We start from the raw sequence: 15,512 nt of genomic DNA, 5'->3' as shown, positions 1-15,512 counted from the left end.
AAATGTTATTTGAACTAATCCATGAAAGATGGTACCTCATTCAAGATATCTTTTTCCATTTCACCAACTTAAATGAGAACAATTTCTGCTTTGGGAAGAGGCATGCGTGTATAATAAGAGAGATAATCATCACTCCATCCTAAGATTGAGGCTGTTGGCTTAAAAGGATTCATATGAGCTAAGAAATAAGTCAAGGGGCAAGAAACTAGCCAATATCCAAGTAAAGAAGTGAGTGTCTTAATGTCATTGGCTGTAAAGGTCAAAGGCATTCACCAAACTCCATTCCCTGACTTTCAAAGATAGAGCTAAAATTTCTAATTGCGATTATGTAAACTCAAGTATGGTAAATAGTGCTGATTGTGATTTATATTTCTTATATTAATAGTCTATCTACAAATACCTGCCCCTACTTCTCACTGTATACTAGATAAGGAGAAAATGCTGCACAAAGTGGCGAATGCATCCACAACATGGCTCTTTCCCTCATATTCCCTATTCTCTGTGATCTCTGAGCTTCCCCATAGTCATCTGCTCTGAGTCCCCAGAGTTCTACAGGCCTTCCTTCAGACATCATCTGGGGCTCATTTCTGTTTCACTACAGACACACAGATATATGTGAAGTAGCAAGGAGTCCAGCTACCTAATATCTCAATGACTTAAAATAGGCATGAGGGACTTCTGGCCCTGGGCAAATTTTCTGAAAGTGCTCTTGACCACCAAGCACCTGAGGATCTACAACCATCTCTGGCAAAAAAAGATGTGCTAGCATTCCAAATAGAAGATTAAGATTGTTTTTACACTGTTACCTCTCTGTGATTCTTTATTTCTCACCGCTGCCACCTTATTCTCTTGTCTATACATTGTACCAAATCATGTATATCAAGCTAGAAGGATCCATTAGTATCATTTTCTTTAGTAGTAAAAGGTAAATAAAAACTCTCAGAGAAATGACCATTTACTCTTTGTTTATGAGCCAAACACTAGTGCAGTGAGTGATTAGTGGTTCTGCCCACAGGTCATCTCTAGTGGGGGCCTGAAGCCTACTTACAGGAGCAGATTGTTCAATTTTCACGAATTTTGCAAGCCAATTATTAAGTATAGCTATTAATAAAATTAAATTACCTAAGGTTACAATTAAATAATACTAAAAATAAATGTAATAAGTACTCAAAATCCATCACTTCCTAATTATTTTTTTACCACATTTGATTGATGTTCTCAAAGCAACTTTTATCTGTTATACCATGTATGGTAGAAATGCTCTCTATTTAAGAACACAGAGAATATTGAAAGCGTAAACAATTAAAAGAGACATATGAAATGATCGATTTGTTTATTAGTTGCTAAATGCAGCTGGATCTGGTAACTAAACAGTTCTGCTCTCATAGAGAAATGTGCAACAATGAAGTGCTATTATGAATCTCTTTCCATCTCAGTGCTCAGTGATGTCATTTTGGTAGCTTGAAATCGGCCATGGTGGGACTGTTTATACCACAAATATTGGTAAATGCTACAAACTGGAACTCCTTTTTTTCTTTTAGAGAGATTTTACCAGCATTATCACTCACCTGTAATCTAGTTTGAACATGCTATCTAGCATATATTTATAGAGTATAAGCTATGTGCAAGTATTTGAGCTATGAGCTGGAATCACAGGGTTAATGAAAGAAACAGTGTCTACCCTCATTCAACTAACATCTAATTTGGAGACAGGCAATCAACAAGCAAGAGAGAAAGCAGATTCATGCAAAACAGTAAGTAAACAAATAATTCACCAGCAAACCATTGAAAAATAAATAATTACTAATTGTGATAAGTGCTGCGAAGGAACTGATCTGGGTCAAGACATCAGACACAACTGGTGCAGAACATTTTTGAAAGTTAGTCAGAGTAGGTTTCACAGAGATGGGGATATATTTAAGGTGAGACTTGAAGAATAAGAGCCTGCTGGGGGACTGCTTGTGAGAAGTGAGTAAAAAAGATGAATTGCTAAGTTTTTGGTTTTGGCAACTAAGTACATGGTAGTAGCAAGTTATGCATAGAAATAAGTACCCAAATTAAAACAAAGACATTGCTGTACACACAGAGAGATCTTCGCTACCCATATAATAATGTTCCTCCTCCCCCAGAAAAAAAAAAAAAGGATTAAGGCGGAAACTGATTCCAATCTCCTCTTTTGGCCCTTTATCAATTCTGCACTATTCACATGGGTAACTCCCATTCCCTACACCCATGGAATCGCTTGCCCTCCAGATACAGGGCTGTGCCCTTCTGGGCTATTCCATCAGATATCTATAAACATCACGTGCTTCCTAGAAACTTAAACCATGAACAAAACACACGTGCTCCATCTTTAATCACACTGAACAAATAAACCAGAAATGTTTATGAAATCTGTCATTGTGAAAGAGGCCTATCTAATATTAGTTCCAAATCTAAATCTGAGTCCAGCTGGGTTTCTGAGACATTGTGTTACACTAATGCAGGCTTTTCCACAGGAGCAGAACTGTTTAATTACCTGTCCCAGATGTATTTAGCAACTAAACAAATCAACTATTTCCTCTTTCTGTTTCAGTTGTCCACCTTTCTGTATTCTGAGTTCTTACAGAGAGACCAGAAAGTGCTAAAATGACAGGAGTGGGTACAACAGACAAATGACTGATGTCTTCACACGATGCATGTTCAGCTTTTTGATGCCTATTTGATGTTCTTTGCAAGGGGTCCTATTTAAATTGACAAAGCTAATGAGCATTGGGATTGTCATGATCCTGATATGACAAGTAAAAGATGCAAGGAAATGTATCTGAGCAAAGTGTCGCCATAGTGTGATTTACTGTCAGTGTGAAAATTTTAAAGATCAGATGAGATCAAGAAACCTAAAGGCCTACAACCCATGAATGGAGAGACCTGTCATGAAACAAACTGCAGCTCATTCATTCCCCTAAAAGATCTACTTTTTTTTTTTTTTTAAGTTTATTGGGGTAACATTGGTTGTACAATTATATAATTTTCAGGTGTACATTATAATTTTGACATCTGTATATTCCTGAATGACTGTTCATCATCATTTACCACCCAAAGTCCAGTTTTCACTTATCATATATTTGATCCCTTTACCACTTCACCCTCCTCCTATCCCCTATTTTTGACCCCTTTAACCGTCTTCTACCTATCTCCTTCTCCCTCATCTCTAACCTGGTAATCACTAGTCTATAGTTCATGCCCATGGGTCTCTGTTTGTTTGTCCTGTGGGTTGTTGTAAAAGCTCTACTTTAGGACCCTATAACAAGATATCAAATGCTCAAGTGGGAGTATAAATGATGTTCCTTGGGCTGCCGGGGGAGGGGGGAGGAGGAAGCAGGACCAGGCTTCTAGAAAGGAATAGATATGTCAGTGGGATGGGTGAATGCTTCCCAAATGTTGAACTCAAATAGAACAGAAAGAAACCCGATTGGTTCCTCCCCTTTCTCCTCCTCCTCCCTCTCACCCCTCTCCCTCTCTCTCTCCCCACCCCACCCCTCTCACACACAGAAGATATTAAATAGCCACTTATGTTTAAAGATTAAGGGGAAAGAATTACTAAATTCACCAAAAATAAGAATCAAACTTTCCAAGAATGAGGCCACAACTTTTAAACTCAGGGTAAAACACAGCATAACAGCCTCCAAAGTTAGGTGTGTTCACTCAGTGGTTACATAAGACAATCAATCCATTAGGGTTTGATTTATATTAGTTTTTGTCACTTATCTAAAATTTTAATTCTGAATGTTCAAAAAATACCACTATGTGCTTTGTTTGTACAGAAATATATTGAAGGTTCTCTTCAGTTACCTAACACCACTTATCATTTTAGATATCATTTATGTTACTTGTCTGGCCCATGTGATAGTTGAGCTTTTGACATCTGATCTAACACTTTGAGCTTATGAGTCTTTCTCCATATTTGCTCATGGTATTTCCTCCACCTGGAATATCCACTGCTCTTATTTTTCCAAAACCATTTTTCAGAGTATACTTCAAATGACATCCTCCCAAATAAGCCTCCTTCATCTGTCTTGAAGTGTTACTTCCTTCCTTGAATACACATAAGGCATTTTAGCCATACCTGAACAATAATTCTCAATGGAGTGAGGCAAGAAAAGGATCACAATTTCCTTTAAGGATCTCACCCCAAACATAATCTGAATATTGGTAAGGAAGAATAAAATAGGGCATGTGTATTTTGTAAAAGACCCTCTGATGTTTCTGATTGGCCACCAGCCCTAGTCAATAACCACTGTTTCCATAGTTTGATTCTGTGTCTTGTGTTCCGCACTTAAAAAGAGATCAGCAAAGTATACAATTACGTGCTTGAGAATTGGTAACAGTGGTTAGTTGCCTCTGAGAAAGAGAACAAGAGGACCGAAATGAGAGGGAAACTTATTTTTTGCAGTGTATACTTCTGTAACTTTTAAATTTTATGTCTTGTTCATATATTATCTATTCAAAAGAAAAAGGAACAAATGGAACAGACTTAGAGGATAGATAACTCTTGATTTGTTTTCTGATTTTGGCATTTACTAGTTGTATATGATCTTAGGGAAGTCACTTTACATGCCTAACACTCAGTTTCCACACATTAGAAATAGAAAAGAAGAAATAGTTGCTCACCAATAGGGTAACTGTGAAAAATAAATACATTTGTCAGTCTGTCTTGTCAAAACCAGAGAACGGAATCTGGTATTTTTGTTTCCCACGCCAGGGATTTTACTAATGCTCACTCCATATCACAATTGATGGCCAGCAGAAAGGTCACTGGAATGAGCTTAATGCTTCTCCCCTCACAGTACTGTGGTTATCTTAACACTTGCCAAGAAAGCCATCCCTAAAAGTGCAAGTCTCTCCAGATGCGGGAAACTATTCTTGTGTCATGATTAACAGCTTCCTAGAAACAGTGCAGGCTAATGCTCAAGCAACTGTAAATTGCTTTCACCTCCCTTCGCCCCCCCCCTACAATTCCATCCACCTCAAGAGAAACCTTATCTATTAACATTGGCCCATACTATATGAAGGTGCTTCTTGAATCATAATCCCTTCAAGAGTGGTGGCTAAGAAGTGGTGACCAGAGTGACTATCTAAAGACAACTAGACCCTTAGGAACACCAGTGATAGCCACAAAACATGATTTTCCTTATCAGAAAGCTGATAGCACAGAAGAAAAACCTACAGCTTTGATCACAGATCATGATACTATCCTGCTGAAATCCTTCCAGTGTTTCTTGGCACTGAAATAAAGCCCACCACGGACTTCCAGGCCCTGTATATCACCTGGCCTCCCTTATTTAGCAACATTCTATTCTTCACTTAGTTTGTCTCAGACACTCTAAAACAAACGACTTCCATTCCTCCCACATACTAGCCTTTTCCACCTATGGGGCTGCTGTACCTGCTGCTCACCTGTTTCCCAGCTCGCCACATTCTTATCCTTCAAGCCTGAGATCAGAAAGGCTCTCTCTGGCTCTCTCTCTAAAGTGGCTCCCCAGTGATGCATTCGTCATTCTGTTTGTTCCTTTGCATCACTTCTTACAACCTACAACTATCTTATCAACTTATTTTTCATTTGTTTATTATCATACCCCTACCCAAGCCTAGAACCTAAGTTCTATAAGAGCACCTTTTCCATTTTGTTTCTCCCAGTTGGTAGCAGTGTGTGCCATAAAGAAGCAGTTCAGTAACTATTTCAGAAATGAATAAATGCACTCTAAGCTGCAGCCTGCCTCTGCTACTATCTAGCTGTGTAATTTGAGACAAACTTTACTATTCTCATCTGTGAAATGGGTTTTAATAGACTAGTCCCCTTTACATATTGTAGAGGTAAATGAGAAGCAAATGAATTAACTAAATTTCCAATTTTAAGGGGATTTTTTTAAAAATTTTAATTCATTAAAATAAAGAAATAATCTATGGACATTTATAACTGAGAAATCAATGTAAAAAAGTAAATATGTATGATAATGTTATGCGGAAAAATTATACATCCCTTCTCTCATACATATATTACAAAAAAAGATGGTATAGTATACCGTCTACAAATATGTAAATATAAACAGGCAACTACTAAATATGAAAAGAGAATAGTGCAATTATGGGTTAGTCTTTTTCTTCCAATGCAAAGAAAAAAAATTTTTTGTCATGACAAAATTTCAATTAAATCATTTAACGTTTCACAATAGCTTGTAAAAATAGTCTTTAAAAAGGTGCCTTTAAAAGGTTAGAAACTAAAAGTATACAAAGCATACAACTGGGAAACAAAACTACCATCTATTGAACAATTCTTACATATTGGCACTGAGCTGTATTAATTAAAGCATATAGTAAATATATATATTTAATCATCTATGACATAGGTATAATAATTGTTCATATAATGTAGAAGAAAAATCAGGCTGCTATTTCACCTCCTAAAGTGTTTCCCCACATGTCATCTTCTGAATGAGATCTTTCCTGGTCAATCTATCTAAAAATGCAAACTCACACTCTCCTGAAATCCTTATCCATCTTCCCTGCCTTGATATTGTGCATGGCACATATTACCAATACTATATAACTTACTTATTTTCTATCTCTGCCCACTAAAATATAAGTTCTAAAATGCAGAGATTTTTTTCTGCTTTATTCTCTTCTCTAACCCCAGCACCTAGTAGAGGACCTAGCACAGAGGAGACATTAAAAATATTTGATGAGTGAATGAATGAATAAATAAATAATGAATGAATGAATAGCTGAATAAGCTGAGTTTCTATAAGGTGGTTCTGAAAGTCTGTTCAACTCAAAGCCTTTCCACATCTTTATACTACAATTACTGAGTATTAAATACACATACATATATATGTATATCATAGAAATTGATCTGGAAATATAAAATTAGTAAGATTGGTAGTAAGGAACTAGAGAATAAAGGTGGGAGAGAACATCTTCTGCCTGGAAAAAGACAATGACATTAAGATGCATACAAAGTGTGGTTATTATCTTTTTACTTATTATAGAATATGATGATACTAGGCCTTACAGCTCTGAACATGGAAGGATGGACAATTAAAACTCAATGAACTGAGCCTGAGCTAAGTAAGGCATATTCTCCCCCAAGGACTTCCCTTGACTTCTAAAGCTATATTGGGAGGGAGGCTAAAAAGCTAAGCAGGAAACCTCTGAAGGACAAAGCAAAGATTTCAGCAGCCCCAAAATACTGAGGAGATAGAAATGGAGTTCAGGTCTCACCAGGAAGAGGGACTCATGTGGAACACCTGGAAGGCTATAAGTTAACAGCAAAGGCAAACAGAGGACATCCGAACCTTACCAGGACTGAACCTCTGCCTTGTCTCAGAGGTGATCACCACTCCCAGCCCCAACCCTGCCCCACCTAACACATACACACATGGACACATTCTATCTCCTTATTGGAGAGATAACATCATCCAAAGCCTTTTGCAGTTGGCATACACAATGTCTAGCATTCATTCAAATTACGACATGATGAGAGATATAACCAAATAACCAGAACCAGAGAAAATATCGAACTATAGAAACACATCTAAAGTTGATCCACATAATGGAATTATTTATAAAGTCCCTATAAACTATGATTAATATGTTCAAAAATAGAGAAAAAGATGGCAAATACAAAATTTTTTAAGTTGAGAACGCTACTAAAAAGATTATAATCTAAAAAGGAATAAAACAGAAATTTTAGAATAGAAAACTACAATTACTAAAATTAAGCACTCAATAATGGGCTTTAGCAACAGAATCAGAATATGAAATTTAGTAAACTAGAAAACAGGTAAATAGAAGGCACCCGATATCTAAGAGTTTAGTATAAAGTACAATTTTAGAAAAAAACATCATTAATTTACATGAATAATTAACAACAACAGCCTACTATGTGCTTGCAACTATTCTAAGCACATTCTATTTAATTTCCATAGCACGCATGAGGTGGTTTCTAATTTATTACTATCTCCCTTTTACAAACAACAAAACTGAGACATAGAGTTTAGATAATTTTACAAGTTAGTGGGTGGATAAGCAGAATTTGAACTCAGGCAGTTTGGTTCCAGTCAATATAATGAGTAAACTATACTGCAGTAATTAACAATAACCAAAATGTGGTGAGGTATTTATATTTCTTACTCTTGTTTTGAATTAAATCTCTCTCAATATATTTAGATGGAATTATCAATTAATGACAACTCTAATCTAATAAAAAGCTGATTCTGTAAATAATTTAAAACTAACTAAAAGATGTGCCATGTTGCTTTCATATTGCCCATCTGAAGAAAACTTGGTCAGCTGGCCCACAGAGGCACAAGAAGGAAGTGACTCAAAATGCAGGTTAGCTCAGAAGGAAAGAAATAGTCTCCCCCATGTCAAATAGTTCCCCCATTTTCCTGACCTCTCCAATATTTGCTGTTCAGCTGCTCCCTCCTTCCTGAGGGGCCTAAGAGCATGCGGGAGGAATAGGCTGAGAGCCCACCACCAAAGGTTGAGTGAGGTCCACCTGATTGAGGACTTTGCGCCTTGATTAAAGCAACTTCTGCTTAGGAAAAAAAAAAAAATTCAAACCTATAAAATAATAGCATATATAAAATTATGGAAGAGAAATATTCATCACAAATACTCAAAGAAGGAAATGGTAGATCTAAAGAAATCGCTTTTTATAAAACCCACATGCGATACAGAAAACTCATTTTGAATACTGCATGTGAGAGCATGAAATAAATAAATAATGAAAGAAAGAAATTACAAAGGGTAGATGAGATACCAACAGAATTATTTCAAGCTGCAGAGACTGAATCTGTCATAATCCTAACAAGACTATGTCAACAAATATGGAAAATAAAACAATGGCCTACAGCCTGGAAATGTACACTATACATCCCAATCCTCAAGAAAGGAGATGCCAAGGAGTGCAGTAACTGCAGATTTCCCATGCAAGTACCGTGATGCTCAAGGTGAGGCAACAAAGGCTTCCACCTTACGTGGAGCAAGAAATGCCACATGGTCATGCTGGATTCAGAAAAGGGAGACCTAATAGCAAGCGTTTGCTGGGTACGGTGAAGCCTTTCTTCAACAGCATGGATCATGAAGGGCTACTGGTTGCTCTGAAAGAAATGGGTGTGCGTCAGCAATCGACTGACCTGAAGTGTAACCGAGAGTGGCAGGAAGGCACCGTCAGAACACAATATGAAGAGACAGAACAGTTTCGTATAGGCAAACATGTCCGACGAGGGTACATTTCGTCTCCCTATTGGTTTAATCCGTATGCAGAACATACTATATGAAAAACTGGGCAAGACTCAGGAAGGAAAAAGGAAAATTGTTTAAAGAAATTTAATAACTTAAGATATGCAGATGATACCGTCTTACTGGCATAAAGTAGTAATGATTGAAATGACTTCAAATGAAAGCAAAAGAAAAAAGTGCCAAAGCAGGACTGCATTTGGACATTTAGAAGCCAAAAATCATGACTACAGAAGAAATACATAACTTTCACATAAACAATGAAGACATCGAAATTGTTAAAGATTATGTTTATCTTGGTTCAGTCATCAATTAAATGGAGACTGTAGCCGAGAAATCAATAGAAGGCTGAGACTTGGAAGGGAAACATTGGAAGAATTAAGAAAGATCACCAAGAGCGGAGATGTGTCGTTAGAGACCAAGGCTAAGATCATCCATACCCTTGTATTCTCAATTACTATGTATTGACATGAAAGCTGAACAGTGAAGAAGACTGATAGGAAAAATATTGATTTATATAAATACTCTGGACCACTAGAAAGATGAACAAGTGGGTCCTAGAACAAATTAAAACTGAAACATCGCTTGAGGCAAAAATGACATAACTGAAGTTGTCATGCTCCGGGGACATTATGAGAAGGCTGGCGTCTTTGGTAAAGACAATAACGCTGGGAAAAACAGAAGCAGCAGGCAAAGAAGAAGAACAAACATGAAATGGAATGACTCCATAAAAGAAGCCACAGGCAGGATGTACAGGAACTGGGCGAGGCTGCTGAAGATAGGACATTGTGGACATTACTCATTCATAGAGTCTCCAAGAGCTGACTCAACAGCTCATAACACACACATGTGACAGAAGAGTTTAAGTTGGGCTCAGCTCATATACCCCATGTGGGAATATTGTATCATTTTTGAAACTATTCTGACAAGAAAACCTTACCTTTCTCATCATTTGTTGAGAAAGCCACCTAGAAGTCTTCTCTACATTTCCATTACCCTGGCTTTTGATTATCCAGAATAGGAACCATAAAATTAATTTGTAGTGAGAGGACACTAAAAATGTTGGGGAAAACCATAAAAGTTACCTTCCAGCATTTTGCCATTAGAAATAAAGCTCTCGATATAAAACTTTTTAAATTAAAGAAAAAACATTCCCTATACTCAGAAAATAAACCACTTTTCTGTCTTTAAACATCTGGACTTGAAGAATTTTTAAAGTCCATATTTGTGGTCTTGATTTTTAGGAAACATTTTAAAAGGTCTTCTTATAATATCTGAAAAGCTAACACACACTTTACACAGTGTTACTCTTGTGTACTACCTTTAAGGTGGGCAAACATTCAAACCTGAGTTTTGGCTTCTAGGAAGTAGTACAAGCGATGCCACATTCTTCCCAGGCACATCTAACCATCACCTTTCATAAGTGAGACCTCACCACATTTCCAGAAAACAGCTAAGACTAAATTCTGGAAACTTTAGGTTACAGCACTAATTTAGTTTCTTCAACAAGAACTTAAAGACTAAGTTCTTCCAAAAACAAAAAAAACTGGTAACACCTTTTAAAACAATGCTTACCTTTGAATATTTCTGTAACTCAGCATCATCTGCAATCTGTGTGTCCAAAGTAGCAACCTAAATTTACAAGAAAAAATATTTTTAATATTTTTAAAAAATAACTTTATTTCTTCCTAGGTTTCCTGAAAATATTCTGTAAAACCTATATGTTGCACTGACATCTGACCTGCATTCTAATTTCTTTCTATATTTTTTAACTTCATAAGCAAAACAATGTAAAATTTCAGAATATTTGCTTTTTTGTAACTACTTTCCACAGCAATCTTTTTCCTTAAATTATTCAAAAATTGAACCAGAAAGTGATAGGCAAATATATATATAATTTTAAAAATCCATAATCCCTAAAATTTTAATATAATCCTCTATTATAATGAATTCATAAACATTTTATTCTTTTGACAAAACCACGGGTATGGTCATTTTTACACATTTTTTTTTTTTTTGGTCTTCAAGTTTGTTTTTTTAATTAGAGTTGACATTCAGTATTATTTTACATTAGTTTCTGGTGTACAGCATAGTGGTTAGACATTTATATAATTTACAAAGTGATTCCCATGATTAGTCTAGTACTCACCTGGCACTATACATAGTTATTACAATATTATCAGCTATATTCTCTATGCTTTATTTCACATCCCCATGATTATTTTATAACTACCAACTTGTACTTCTTAATCCCTTCACCTTTTTCATGCAGCCTCTCAACACCCCTCCCATCTGGCAATCACCAGTTTGTTCTCTATGAGTCTATTTCTTTGGCTTTTCATTTATTTTGTTCTTTAGATTCTACATGTAAATGAAATCATATGGTATTTGTCTTTCTCTGTCTGACTTATTACACTTAGCATAATACCCTCTAGGTCTACCCACGTAATTGCAAGTGGTAAGATTTCACTTTTGATAGCCGAGCAATATTCCATTGTATATATGTACTACAACTTCTTTATCCAGTCATCTATTGGTGGGCACTTAGGCTGCTTCTACATCTTGGCTACTGTAAATAGCACTGGGTCATAAAGAAGTTTTATTTTTAATTTTTGAGGAATCTCCAAATTGTTTTCTATAGTGGCTGCACCTGTTTGCAATCCCACCCATATTATATGAGGGTTCCCTTTTCTCCACATCCTCGCCAATGCCTGTTCTTTTGTGTTTTATTGATGACAGCCATTCTGACAGGTGTAAGGTGATATCCTCATCGTGGTTTTAATTGCATTTCTTTGATGATTAGTGACTTTGAGTATCTTTTTATATGTCTATTGGGTATCTGTATGTCCTCTTTGGAGAAATGCCTATTCAGGTCTTCTGCCCTTTTTTAAATTGGATTGGTTTTTGTTGTTGTTGTTGTTGTTTTTGGTATTGAGTTGCATGAGTTCTTTATAAATTCTGGATAGTAACCCTTTATCAGATGTTTCATGGGCAAATATCTTCTCCCATTCATAAATGTCTTTCCATTTTGTTGATGGTTTCATTTGCCACTCAAAAACTTTTTAGTTTGACATAGTCCCATTTGTTTACTTTTTCTTTTGTTTCCTTTGCCCAAAGAAAAAATATTACTAAGAGCAATGTCAGAGAGTTTGCTGCCTATGTTTTCTTCTAGGAGTTTAATGGTTTTGAGTCTTATATTTAAGTCTTTAATCGACTTTGAATTTATTCTTATATGTGGTGTGAGAAGAGGTCCAATTTCTTTTTTTTTTTTTTTGCATGTATCTATCCACATTTCCCAAAACTGTTTATTGAAGAGACGGTCTTTATCCTGCTGTATATTCTTGCCTCTTTTGTCATAGATTAAATGACCACATAGGCATGGGTTCATTGCTGTTCCATTGATCTATATGGCTGTTTTTATGCCAGTACCATGCTATTTTGATTACTAAAACCTTGCAGTATAGTTTTGTATCAAGTGGAATGATACCTTTGACTCTATTCTTCTTTCTCAAGATTGCCATGGCTATTCAGGGTCTTTTATGGTTCCATATAAATTTTAGGATTATTTGTTCTAGTTCTATGAAAAATGTCATTGGTATTTTGATAGGATTGCATTGAATCTATAGGTTTCTTTGGGTAATGAACATTTTAACAATGTTAATTCTTTCTAACCATGAGCATAATATATGCTTCCATTTATTTGTATCTTCAATTTCTACAGTGACATACTTTTCTGACTAAAGATCTTTTACCTTCTTGGTTAAATTTATCCCTAGGTGGGTTTTTTGTTTTTGTTTTTGTTTTTGTTTTTTGATGCAATTGTAAATGGAATTATTTTCTTAATTTCTCTTCTTGTCTTAATTTCTTAATTTCTCTTTTTGATAGTTCATTATTGGTGTATAAGAATGCAACTGATTTCTGAATATTAATTTTCTCTTGCTACTTTACTGAATTCACGTATCAGTTTTAACAGTTTTTTGATGGCAACTTTAGGGTTCTCTACATATAGTATCATGTCATCTGCAAATAATGACAACTTTACTTCTTCCTTTTCAATTTGGATGCCTTTTCTTTTTCTTGTATAATTGCTGTGGCTAGGACTTCCAATACTATGTTGAATAAAAGTGGTGATAGTGGATATCTTGTCTTGTTCCTGATCTTAAGGAAAATACTTTTAGCTTTTCCCCATTGAGTATGATGTTAACTGTGGGGGTTATTTTTACTTTTAAATTTAGACCTTAAAACAAAGTTTACAAGGTCATTAAAATCAGACAAGTATAGAAAAACTGGAGAGTGTGACTTTCCATAGCAAGCTCAAACCATTTCCCTAGGAGCAATAGTTGCCACAGAGACAAACAGAAAGGTCTGGACTGGTGGGAAGCTCATGGAATACTTAAGCTTTTTAATCCTGGCCTAAAACTATTCTGTTACAATAGTGGATATTCACAGAAGTGAATGGCTTGCAAGCAAAATATTGATCATTTGCATCTGTAAGTTGTTAATAAAATATGACACATCTGGAGGAGATAAGTTGAACAGTGATCCAACTAAAGCTTTTAAAAGTACTGCACTTCAGATAAGTAGACTCTGGAAGAAAATAAATAAGAAACTTTGGAGTGCACTCACCTTGCCTGGCTTCTCTTTTCTGCTTCTCATCCCTCAGAACAACAAGTTACAACTCTTAATGAATAAGCTGTCACTTTAAATTTCCAACTTCTAATTCTGTCCCCTCTTTCTAGCCCCTCTGTTATTACTTCTACATGTAATCAATGAAATTTGGAAAGGTAGTTATATGGAGGATAAAATTTTAACAAAAAAAAAGCCCATCACAAAACTGGCCATTTATAAATATTGATACACCAAATCACTTTGAATATCAAACCATTAAAGGTAATAGAATAAGTCATTTGCTAGGTGATAGCCTAATGACAAAAACAGCATTCAAAATCTATGAAGTAAAGAAGCAATAGTTCACAAAAGCTGACATCTAGGTAAAAAATTAGCAAGAGAAAGTAAACTTTTGATGCATCTTAATGACACTGGAAAATTCTGGACAATAGATAGTGGCTATACATTCTGAACCAAGAAAAGAAAAAAATATGCAACCAGCTAACAAGTACTAATGACAAACATATGTAAGAAACCGTGAATGACAATAGAAATTTAATAGAATATTTTATTACTAAAGCATTTAGTGAACACTATAGAGGATTTTCTAAGTACAGTTTTCTGCTTTCATGTGGATTCATATGGGGAAATGTAATCAATCCCCTACTCAATGAATCTAATAACAGGTGAAAGGCAGTCTAATGGACCACTAGCACTATAAACATATACCTAACCTAAATTACTTCCTGTTCTCCCAAATACATTTGATAATCATTCTTTCATTTTTCTCATAAAACTGTAAGATTCTTTGTGAAACATAGAACTAATATCCACAGCCCTTTCAGTGTACAATAAAACAAACAGATCATAAAAGCAATCGTAAAAATGCCAGCAATTTTAAGCAGCTGATACAGGTTATAAATTTAAAGGCAAGCCCTCTTTCTCCCAACATTTTTCTGCCTGTTGTTGACTTAAATAGTTTCAACGTGAACTGTCTGCTAATTGTAACTAAAACTTGTGTTCAGTCCTTAATTATTCTTATAGTTTAAATGCTTTAAAAAAAAATCAATTGATTGATTTAACAGGAAAGAAAGGCAAGAGGGAAAAATAAAGGCAGGCTGGCTACTCTTTAATTCTCCCATTCCTTTAAATTGTAGTGTTAAGGGCTTGACATGAAATGAGACATGAGTGTTTTTTATTTGAAGATTTTAACATACCATTACTTCATAATCAGGACCCAATAGCTTTTCCCATCTGGATTTCAGCTCATTTTCTGGAGAGTCTGTGGCTCTTTCTGGATTTAAAAAGAAAAAGTCAAAGCTACTGTGAGCCAAATACACTTAACTATTAAATTGTTCAAAAACAGCAGTTTCAGCAAGTAAAAGGGAAATAAATGAAAAGGAAAATGCATTAACTTAAGTCTACTAGGTAAAGTAAATCACAGGTGACTTCTAAGACTAATGTAAAATGTAAAGGCTGGCTGTTACCATATTATGAAAGGGCCTTTGGTACTAAGGAATATTGAAAAGGGAAGAGGAATGATGAGTTTTAAATGAAATTTGAATTATATACGGTTTATATATAAACATCCTGTAGTTTACAAGTAAAATGCATCTGGCTTAGCT

The 15,512-nt window shown here is 35.4% G+C and overlaps 1 protein-coding gene across 6 annotated transcripts in view; it reads right to left on the bottom strand.

Moving 5' to 3' along the window:
* The window catches only part of PATJ (PATJ crumbs cell polarity complex component), a 287,089-nt gene that overhangs the window by 233,398 nt on the left and 38,179 nt on the right, over positions 1-15,512 (bottom strand). For all 6 annotated transcript variants that reach the window (XM_039887878.1, XM_039887926.1, XM_039887916.1 and 3 more), the window contains exons 13-14: positions 15,105-15,181; positions 10,855-10,911 (exon numbers count right to left, since the gene is read on the bottom strand). In XM_039887878.1, the coding sequence (XP_039743812.1) occupies positions 10,855-10,911; positions 15,105-15,181 (134 nt within the window). The remainder of the gene's footprint in view (positions 1-10,854; positions 10,912-15,104; positions 15,182-15,512) is intronic.

Source organism: Pteropus medius, unplaced genomic scaffold, assembly GCF_902729225.1.
Source record: "Pteropus medius unplaced genomic scaffold, Ma_sr-lr_union100, whole genome shotgun sequence".
NCBI classification, from domain to species: Eukaryota; Metazoa; Chordata; class Mammalia; order Chiroptera; family Pteropodidae; genus Pteropus; species Pteropus medius.
This window is presented reverse-complemented; position numbering and strand designations above follow the sequence as displayed.